This window comes from Chiroxiphia lanceolata, chromosome 7, assembly GCF_009829145.1.
Source record: "Chiroxiphia lanceolata isolate bChiLan1 chromosome 7, bChiLan1.pri, whole genome shotgun sequence".
Classification (NCBI taxonomy): domain Eukaryota; kingdom Metazoa; phylum Chordata; class Aves; order Passeriformes; family Pipridae; genus Chiroxiphia; species Chiroxiphia lanceolata.
In genome coordinates, this window is record NC_045643.1 from 11801286 (window position 1) to 11812121 (window position 10836).

At 44.8% G+C, this 10836-nt stretch overlaps 1 protein-coding gene across 2 annotated transcripts; it reads left to right on the forward strand.

Moving 5' to 3' along the window:
• The first annotated feature begins 391 nt into the window (after positions 1-391).
• Positions 392-9887, forward strand: BZW1 (basic leucine zipper and W2 domains 1). 2 transcript variants are annotated; one of them, XM_032693182.1, is made up of 12 exons: positions 392-537; positions 900-973; positions 2973-3149; positions 4726-4820; positions 5066-5131; positions 5404-5539; positions 6147-6256; positions 6374-6544; positions 6813-6959; positions 7288-7426; positions 8287-8409; positions 8670-9887. In XM_032693182.1, the coding sequence occupies exons 2-12, from the start codon at positions 910-912 to the stop codon at positions 8699-8701; spliced, it is 1260 nt and encodes a 419-aa protein (XP_032549073.1). In that variant the 5' UTR covers positions 392-537; positions 900-909; the 3' UTR covers positions 8702-9887. The 2 variants fall into 2 exon arrangements, with proteins under 2 accessions (XP_032549073.1, XP_032549074.1); XM_032693183.1 differs by lacking the exons at positions 392-537; positions 900-973 and having other exon boundaries at positions 3072-3149; positions 4726-4731.
• The last annotated feature ends 949 nt before the right edge of the window (positions 9888-10836 follow it).

A 10836-nucleotide genomic window follows, 5' to 3' on the forward strand; every position in this document is an offset into this window, starting at 1 on the left:
CCTGTGCTTCTGAACTCAAAGACTTTGTTGTGTGTCAGATGTGAGCAGCTTTTAACTGGTAATCCTGTCTGCACAGACTACTATATGCCAAGTGTTTATATGATGATGTTATCATCAGGATGGGAGGAACGAGGCGATTATTAAAACTGCAACAGCAAATCCAGGATCAAATAGCACGGCAGACCCGGCATTAATGCCCAGTGCCCCGCAGGACTCGGTGTTCCCCCGGCGCTCCTGATGTGCCCGCGCTCTCCTCGGACGCGCTCCCTCCCGGACCGGGCTCGGCCGCGCAAGCCCGACGGGGCCCCCCTTGCGGCCGCAGGACGGCCAGGGCAGGGCGGGAGCCCGGACCGATCCCCGCCCTTTTTCCCTCCATGCTCTCCGGCGGGGCGGGGCGGAGCGCGGCCCTTCCCTCTTCCTCTGGCGTCGGTTCCGCTCGCACAGCTCTCTCTCTCTCCGCTGCCGCCGCTCCTCGCCGCCGCTCTCGCCCGTCTGCGCTCCGGGCCGCTCGGGCGTTTTCTCTCTGCCTTAAAGTCGGTGAGCACAGGGGCGCGGGCAGGGGGCGGCCGGCGGGGCCGGCTGGGGCAGCCCGGGCCGTGAGGGCCCCGCTGTGCTGCGCTGTGGTGGAGGCGGGGGGAGATCGGTCCCTCTCCGTCCGCCCCGCACGGGCACCGGGAGCGCGGCGGCGACAGGGAACCTCCCGACGGGCTCCGTGCGGCGGGGGCGGGGGGCCAGAGGCGCCGCGGCGGGCCCGGCTCCGCCCCGCGCCGCCCCCGCCCGGAGCCCGGTGCGTGCCGGGAGCCGGCGCCGCCCGCACCGCCCAGCGCCGCGGGGCTGGCGGCCAGGAGCGGTACGGCCCCTTCGCCAGTGCCCTGAGGGGTGTCTCTGTGTCCTTGCAGGGTGTCTTTTATGAATAATCAAAAGCCGCAGAAGCCGACACTATCGGGCCAGCGTTTTAAAACCAGAAAGAGAGGTGAGTTCTTGCGCCGTGCTCGCTGCCAGGACCGGCTGCCGGCGCCGTGCGGTCGGTAAAACATCGGTTTGTGTCCGCAAACAAACCAGTGCCTTTATGCTCTTCTCAGAACTCCTTTAAGTGAGAGCGTGCCAAGTGCAGAGTCTCTAGGCCGACTCTGGGGGCTGTAGCGTTCTCTGCACTAATCAAACGTATTTGGCAGTAAGAGTTGTCGCCGAATTTACTGTGATAAGCTTGGCTTAGGAGACGGTCATTCTGGAACCGTGTGAAGTGTGTTTAGCCTGAAAGCAGAAGTATCTGATAACTCGGAATCACAGGGGAGCTCCAGCACAGGCCTTTTGCAGGTTGATACATGCATCGAAGGAGCATCTAACGTAATAAGGATTTCAGTCCTAGCCACTGGATAAAAGTTACATTGTCCCCTTAATGTTATAAGAATACCTGATTTAAAAAAACTGACAGAAAAAACCCACAACAAAATCACACAAACAGACCCACTCCCCAGCGAACATCCAAAAAAAGCCCAAGGTGTGGGATGTGCAAATGCCTGTCTCTGTAGGAGCACAGTTACTTCCATATGAAGAGTTAATGACTGAAGAGGTGCAATGAATAACTTAGTATTTTGGTGGGGTTTTTTTTAAACCCATAGAGGAAGTGGGTGCAGCTCTTAGAGTTCCTGTTCAATACTGCTTTACTAGGATACCAGCAGTGTTCCAGCTCAGGCAGCTTTAAGGATTCTGCACGTACAGAAGTATGCTTTGATTTACAGAACCTGTTTTAATGTCAAAGCCTCTTGAGAAACTCTTGAGTGAGAGAGTTCAGTCTAGTCTGTCCAGCAGAGGAAATGCTAGTGGCCTGGCTTTTAGTCTCTTCTTAAACATTTAACCACAGTTTGTTTTCAAGCAGCTGCTGGAACAATGAGCTTTGTGGATTTGTCCTGGAAGATAACTGATCCAGTATTTCCAGACTTCCACCCAGCTGTTACCAATGTGTGGATACTTGCATGGACACCAGTATGCCAGCTAGGTTGCTAACCCACCAGAACTGGCTAAGCCGTTGTAGACAGCACTCAAGATATGCAGCTGAGTTCTGTATCTCTGTTTGCATAATCTAAGGGCAAGTAGAGATGAGCAGAATTAAAGACTACTTCTGTTTAAGGTTTTCTGTTAGTTACATGGATGGATTTGTTGCATATTGACTACTACCTGTAGTGAAAAAAAGGCAGTGATCAGCGGATGTATCTCAGATATGGAGAAGTATGTGTTCTGCTTTAACAACAACAAAGGATGCTAAATAGATATGCAATTATAGCCCATTAAGTTAGCTCATATGTCTACATTTCCCCCAGGCACTTGAGGAAAAGCAATTACTTCAGACTCATTTAATTCCATATTAAAAGGAGGGGATGGTCTTCATAGCTGAAAAGTGAACACTGTCAAATGACTCTAACTTCAGCTTGTCAGTCAGAGTATTTCTTCCAAAACAGTGAGAGGCCCAAAGAACTGAAATGAAACATATTAATGGAGTCAAATGAACAAAACTGTAGGGGCATGTATTAAGAATTGCTTTCCAGCATGAGCTAAGTCACCTGTTTTGGAGGAAAGAGTGATCTTACATGTCAGTGGGGTATAAGAATCAAACTGAGAAGTCAGGTAAGCTTTATTAGAGTCAAGTAATGATCATTGTGAACAACTGTTCTGAAAATATGATAAGAATTCAATTAGAATTCAATTAACTAAGCGATGTTCTAGCTTTTGGTACCCTCTCTCCCAGCCCTGACTGAACAGGGAAGTGAAAGCAGCAAGACTCCTCACTGCTGTATTGGCCACTGAAATTCATTTCAGGCTACGCTATTAAGTCACTATTTGTGCTACTTAATACAGTTGTCTAGTTTGTCAGTGCAAATTTGGTTTAGTTTGTGGGGTTTTTTTAATAAGACTGAAATAACAAAACCCAAAAAACTGTACAGAAATTTTTTTTCAACACTTTCTCTTTACAGATGAAAAAGAGAGGTTTGACCCTACTCAGTTCCAGGACTGTATTATTCAAGGTTTAAGTGAAACTGGCACTGACTTGGAGGCAGTAGCAAAGTTTCTTGATGCTTCTGGTGCAAAACTTGACTATCGCCGCTATGCAGAAACACTTTTTGACATCCTGGTGGCTGGTGGAATGCTGGGTAAGTCCTTTTGATGGGGCTGCTGTCAGCTTTATTCACGTGACTCTGCAAAAGCTCAGTTTTCTTTCAGTGTAAAAACTCTGCTAAAGAGCCTGTTCAGCGTGTGGAACAGGGTTTAAGTTATCTGTGGTAAACTATACGACCGTCTTGGTGACTAAGCAATTACTGTAGAAATGCTCTGTATACCCTCCTGCAGTTTTACTTGAGTCTGTTTGCGTTCTTCAAAGTGTAGATTGTACAAATTTGGCTTAAAAAAAGATATATTGGATTGTTTGGCATTTTTTGTTGGTTGGTTGTGTGTTTGGTTGGTTTTTGTTGGTTTTTTGGGTTTCTTTTTACCAGGCGTAGGTCTTGACTGTTTGGTCAAGTTCACTTCTGATGGTGCGAGGTGGATGAATGCTTGTTTCAGGTGTGTGGTCTGTGGAGTTGCCCTGAATGATTCTGACATTATCCTGTGCTCTGTGCATCCTGCCCTCTTATTTTGGAAAGGAAACTTGTTTACAGAAGAATCTGAAGTGCTCTTGGAAATGCTATTACAAATCATTTGTTGTTGACAGTGGGTTATGGGCTCTAGCAGACATCAGGGAGTGGGAAATGAGAGGGTGGTTGAGTCAGCAGAAAACACAGGGAACTGAGGAAGTGAAATGTGATGACGAAAAGTCTTATAAACTCATGTACACGTGTGTAAAGAGCAAAGAGGAACAGCTGCTCACCTAACAGGTTGTAATTGTTATAATATGTGGGTTTACATTTAAGAGTCTTAACCAGTGCATATTGTGTTAGGAAGTGTTTCTCCTAGGAATAAGGCTGAGAGGGAAGGGAAGAAGGCATTGCTGCGTTACTGGTAATATGGGGTCCTTTACTCAAGTCCCTCTCTGTAACACATAGCTAAGTAGACTGATCTTCAGTCAGATGAGGCCAGAATAAAAACTGACATCCTTTTAATATTACTGTTAATATTCATCTCTGTTTTTAAAGCCATGTATCTGGCTAATAACATAAGGATCTCCATTGTATGTAGGATGGCATAGAAATCCATGATGAGGTGTTCTGGCAGTGAAGCTGGTGACCTGAATGCGCTTTCATTAGTGAAGCAGCCGAAAAAACCCTCAAGTTTCAAACTCATCTCTGGGGCACTGAATTTTGAACATGCATCTCTACATGTTTCAATCTCCTATTGTGACTTACTGTGTCATGTAAAAGGCACTTAAAAAGCACTATTGCTGTAGACACTAGAGACACTTGCTATGATTAAGCAGTTTCAGTGGTTCCCTTTAAGAGAAGAGATGCTCACATGGCCATGTTAACTAAGTCACGTTGTAAACAAGATGTTTTGCCAATCCACTTAGCAGGAGGGGGCCAGAATATTTAAATATTCAAATCTGAGGTACTGATTTTGAAGTTCCACTGCAGCAGCGGAACAGATGGAAATGCAGGGATATCTTCAGTGGCCAGGTCATTCAGCATCACAAAAGGACAGTGTGTTGCATGTTTTGGGAATTGGAGTTCTTACTGTGGAGACTACTCAGTACTCTCCCTGGGGAGTAACACTACTAATGCTGAAATCCTCCTCCAGCCCCAGGTGGTACCTTGGCAGACGACATGACACGCACAAACGTCTGTGTATTTGCAGCACAGGAAGACCTAGAAACCATGCAAGCATTTGCTCAGGTTAGTTCTGAAATGAGTACAATTTAACTTAAAACTGTTTAGTGGTCAAAAATGAAATGTTTGTATAGTTGAAAGTTTGGGTAAGAATAATATGTGGCTTTAAGAAGCATACTGGAAGTGGTAAGAGTAGCAGTGTTCTAAAAGTTCTCCGTAGAGTTCCGACCCACTTAACTGAACTTGGTTTTTTAAAATTGTAATCGAATGACAGTTTAGAGCAAAAAATAACATGCTCTGTGTCTTTTTAGGTTTTTAACAAGCTCATCAGGCGTTACAAGTACCTGGAGAAAGGCTTTGAGGATGAAGTCAAAAAGGTATGGAGAGTGGTTCTTTATCAGCAGACAAATAAACCTTCAAATTCTGCTAGTTAATCACTGTAGAAGAGTTACAGCATAAAGTAGATTATTAAAATACAACACTTCTAAGTTTCTAATAAAAGAACAGCAAGCTGCTGTCACTAGTGGAGAAGACTACCAGTGCTTCTGCTAATTGAACAGTTTGACTGAAACAAAAATGTTTAACACAGTGTCCAAAGTTTAGTGAAAGATGGTAGTTTTAGGGCAACTCTTCTTACTTTCTCTTGCAGTTGCTGCTGTTCCTGAAAGGGTTCTCAGAATCTGAGCGGAACAAACTGGCCATGCTGACAGGTATTCTGCTGGCCAATGGGACACTGAATGCATCGATTCTCAACAGTCTTTACAATGAGAACTTGGTTAAAGAAGGTAAGTGTTGCCCAACTCCTCCTTTAGGGGAAGATGGTGGGGGACAGAACCATGACAAGTAGGTGGGTATTACAACGACAATGCTCCTTGCAGCTCTCTAGCTTCATCTGGTGATAGATTAACTACAGGATTAGCAAAGGTAAACGTGCTGCCCCACAACATGGAAGGTCTTGCTAAAATTTCAGAAAATGAGTTTTTTCACAAAGCTTGTGTGTAGGACTTGCGTTTCTGACACTGGGGGCTGCCATCACTAGTGTTACCCAGCGAGGCAGTATTGTATTTTGGAGAGGGACCTTTCAGCATGCAAAAAGTGTGTCATGTCTTTAGGTTTCTTCCTAAATTGCAGCAAGGAGAGTTGAGTTCAGTACAGGGAAGACTTCATGTCGCTGAATGGTAAGAGAAGTCCAGTGTGCTGGAGGCTGCAGTATCCTCAGGCAGGGAGGGGTTCTGCAGACTGTGCTAGGGTTGTTGGGAGCGCAGCTGCTGCTGCTGCTGCTCTGAGCAGGGGTCTGACAGACTAGGTGCCCTGAACTTGGGCTTTATGATTCCCTTTGTTTTTTGGTTTTAGTACTGTCACTAAAAACAGTACTGTGTTCTTATTGCACAGGTGTTTCTGCAGCTTTTGCAGTCAAGCTGTTCAAATCATGGATAAATGAGAAAGATATTAATGCAGTGGCTGTCAGTCTTCGCAAAGTAAACATGGATAATAGACTGATGGTGAGTACCACTGAAATTACACTCTTACTGCTTAAGCCAGTTTAGTAAAATAGCATTTGCCAGCAAGGTATTCAACACACATTTCTTTCACAAAAAAGTTGTAAACTTTGTTTTCAGGAACTCTTCCCAGCCAACAAACAAAGTGTTGAACACTTCTCTAAGTACTTCACTGAAGCAGGACTAAAAGAACTTTCTGAGTATGTTCGGAACCAGCAATCCATAGGAGCTCGGAAGGAGCTGCAGAAAGAACTGCAGGAGCAGATGTCACGGGGAGATCCCTTCAAGGATGTAAGTATTTGTCTGGAGATGAGGTGGAGGTGCTTTCTGTGTGTGTGTCTGTCTGTCAAACTGAACTTAGCTCTCACCAGGAATTAAAATTAGGACCAGGGGATTTTGGTATTAACTTTGTAGCCTTTCCTTTATGTCCTGAATTCTGCTGTATGATGAAGGAGGTTGTGTGTGGTTCTGAAACCTTCTGGGTTGCCTTCAGAACAGAAGTTTTAATTTAGCTTAGTGCCATATGTGGTCTTTGTGCTGACTCTTACTTAACTGGCAGATCATCTTGTACGTGAAGGAGGAGATGAAGAAAAACAACATCTCGGAACAGACTGTGGTAGCCATAATCTGGTCAAGTGTAATGAGCACGGTGGAATGGAACAAAAAGGAGGAGCTGGTAGCAGAGCAAGCCATTAAGCATTTGAAGGTATTGTAACTTCACTATGGACTTCTGCACCCCTTGGGTAGGGCTTGTGCTTCCTTCTGTCTCGAGCTCCCTTTTAAGTGTTAAAGCCTTGTACCAACCCTGCTAATGCAGAGACAGCATTAGATGGGGAATTCTTTCTCTTGTATTGCAGGGACTATTACAGGCCAGGTTCCTGGGGCAGAGGCAGCATGGCTGCTGCAGGAGCACTCTGGGGTGGGGCAGTGGTTGCAGATTTCCTAAGCAGTGGCTGATGGAGACTGTGAAACCAGCCTAGTCAGGCGGTACATGTGAAGTGTTTGCATGTGCCAATTTGTTGTTCTTGTTACAGCAATACAGCCCTCTACTTGCTGCCTTCACCACCCAAGGTCAGTCAGAACTGACTCTTCTGTTGAAGATTCAGGAGTATTGTTATGACAACATTCACTTCATGAAGGCCTTCCAGAAAATAGTGGTGCTCTTCTATAAAGGTAACTTCTGCGGGGTTGTAGTTTTGTGGGGTTTTTGAGGGGTTGTTTTGGTTGATTGGGCGTTTTGGAACTTCTGAAGCAGAATGCTTCAGTCCTAGTTAAGTCCTTTAGGGAAGATCAGTGTTACAACACTGCACTTCATGAGCTGAAGAATTTTCTACCTTCTGTTTGCAAAAATGGAGCAGTAAAATGCAAAGGTGCATGTGCTTGGTCCTTGGGACATGGGGAAGTACACCTCCAGACAAAGATGCTGCCTGTCTACTGTAGATCTATTCAAGAGTTGTAATAGTTCAAAGCTAAATTTTGATTTTAAAGCACTTTGTCCCTTTTAAGTTAGGGAAAGATACATGACTGTATTCTTCTTAGTGCTCTTAACATTGACTGTGAACAGCAATAGATGGAGACCACCACCATGTTCTGGGGTGTTGTAGGCTCTCTTTTTAATGTCTGATAAAAGGTGTTACTGAAAAACATGCTGTGCAGCTGTGGAGACTCGTTAAACTGAAGATTATATCGTAACATTTTAAAAACAGCTAAACACTTCCTGTGGTGTACTTTTGACTTTAAAGAATTTGTATCTGTTCTTAGCTGTTAACTGAAATCCTTAGAGTGTGTGCCATCTCAAATAACTCTGAAATACCCCAGACTGTTAGTGGGAGCGAAAGTGCAGCTCCTAGATGCAGTACTCAGGAAAATCCCAGCAGCCAATCCACAATGCACAGCTCTCAGAATTTTAAAACAGGAGCCTCTCCTAGTGCAGCTCTGTCCAGCCATACCCACAGAAGGAGCATGTGATGCTTCTAGGGGGGGAAGCAAAGGCTGACAGTCGGGGGTTCTCACTGCTCTTGCACATCTTACAGCTGAAGTTCTGAGTGAAGAACCCATCTTGAAGTGGTACAAAGATGCACATCTTGCTAAAGGAAAGAGTGTTTTTCTGGAGCAGATGAAAAAGTTTGTTGAATGGCTCAAGAATGCTGAAGAAGGTGAGCAGCAGCTTAGCTCACAAGCGGAGCTTGTTCATTTTGGGAACCCTTGTGCAATAACACTGTGTGGCTAAGGGTGGGGATGTTAAATTGCCTCTCTAAGACAAGAGTGCCCCCTACCCTGGTACTGGCTAGAAAAGCTTGCCTGGGAAATCCATGTGGATCCAACAGCAGCTTTTATGCAGGATGCAGGGCAGCAGTGAACTCGGGGCTGGGGGCTGACCTGTGGGCAGGCTGCTGACAAGGTGTCTCTGTTGCAGAGTCGGAGTCTGAAGCTGAAGAAGGTGACTGACCTGAGAAACTCTGTCCTCAGTAAAGCAAACAGGAGCTGTAGATAAGTGTCATGTCTCATGTGTCCTTCTGATTCTTACATCCTACCTCCCTGTATCAAGCATGATATAAGGGCTCTCATGGCAATTTATTTTAACTGTTTTCTATAGTTATTGAAATACTGGATTTAGTTTTTAAAACCATGTTCAAGTAGCTTACTGGAGCTGTTATAGATTTGACTCTAACCTGCATTTGTCCTTTCAGTTACCTTCTACCTCCTGTATTTTCTACTGTAATACTATCATTTAAAGCCTTCCACAGTGAAATCCACCTTACCCCTTGGGATTTCTATCTGTATTGGAGTAGATGTGATATGGTGAATAAGACAGGGCAGTTCTGCTTGCAGATTAAACTGTAAAAAGTCTCCAAGTGAATCAACCATGGCTTGTGTGGCACTGCAGTCTGTAACACTTACTCCAAATAGCCCCTTTCATCAGTGGCTGTCCATGTTCCCAAGTACTTTGTCATCCCTTTACTAGACTTCCAGCATAAAGCAATCCTCTATTCCAACTGTGGGGTGAGGTGGGTGCCCCACTCCTGCAGGCTATTGGAGAGAAGCTGTTGTGGGGGCAGTGACTGCTAACTGTGTAGGACATGAAGAGTGGCATCTCTGAGCCTGCTGGCTGTCACAGCTGGTGGCCTGTGTTCCTGAGGGGCTGTCAGGTGCCCTTGTGGCTGAGCATCAGTTCTGGGGGCTCCTTTCCCCTTCCCTCATGGAAGTACAAGCAGTGCTGTCCCACATACAGCTTTCTTGAGCCGGGCTATGCTGCTGGCTGGGGGGGGCAGCTGCTTTGTGCTGCTCTGTAAATGCATGGCTGCTGGAAGCTAAGATGGCCAAAACTCCACCCCTCGAAGATTCTTTTATGCTGGCAGTTGACATGCTAAACCAAACCGCTTATCTGCTCCCTGAAACTTTAATTCCTAATGGAAATTCTCAGGACAGTTCAATTCAGAAAGATTGGGTCAAAGAGTGAAGTCTATACTGTTGTAAGCTAAGTGAGCATTAACTGAAATACTGGTAACCAGAGTACACCTAATAAAATAATGAAAAAATTGGTCATCACAATGCAATCTGTTCAATACTACAGTGATCTTCCTTACTTTGTAACTTTTTTTTTAAAGCAAATAAAGGCCATCCTTACACTTAATGTCAAGGGATATCTCTGCTCCTTATCCAAAAAGAAAGCAGCAGTGACACTAAAGGGTAAAAAGCAGGTCTTCTGCTATTTCAAGGACCATTGAATAAAAGATAATTAAAATAATACTTCCTCGGTGTTAGGGTGCTCTTTTCCATATGTTAAAAGTGCCAGTGTCCCACAAGTTTGATTTAATGAGAAAACATAACCAGGTTCATCAGTATACTAAATAAGTTCGATGTCAGCAGCTGGATTGAATTTAAGTATCCAAAAAGTCATACTACTAAGTAAAGCATTTACAACATAAAGTATTTACAAAATAACCAAGTAATAAGTAGTCAATGGCATTCAGGTTCTTTGGTGCACTGCCCTGTGAGTCAGCCTGCTTGGCTTCAGGAGCCTGCACCCTTTTTCTGCGTGTCTGGGCAGAAGAGAGAGAAGAGAGGCTGCTGCCGTGCTTGTTTAAGAGAAGTGCGGTTGTTCAGGTCATACTCCAGAGTCTTCTGAACAAGGTCAAAGAGATTCTTTGTGGTCAGAATCCTGGCACATCATTATGAATTCATTCATGAAAATTCAAGATATTCTGTTGCTTATCTTATGATTGCACTTGAAGCTCCTCTCCACAAAAGCATTTCCCCAGTCTCACCTTCAGTGGCTTACAGTGTGTTGATATATATATATATATATATGCCTGCAGGACTCTGTTCATCCCAAGCCAGCTGGCCAGCACAGAAACATCTGTGCTTCCCTACAAACAGAACGTAGCCTGTTATTCAAAAATTCTGTCTTGTCCCTTCAGTAGAAGTTTACCAGTTGTTTGCTCATAACCTGGGAATTGATCTGGGAATATTCCACAAGAGTGGCCAGCTTGTTAAATACAGCAAAAGGATGATGCCATGGTTATTAAACTTTTTTTAAAAAAGTTTGCTCTTAAACCTAATCTGAAAATATTTAAACTGTA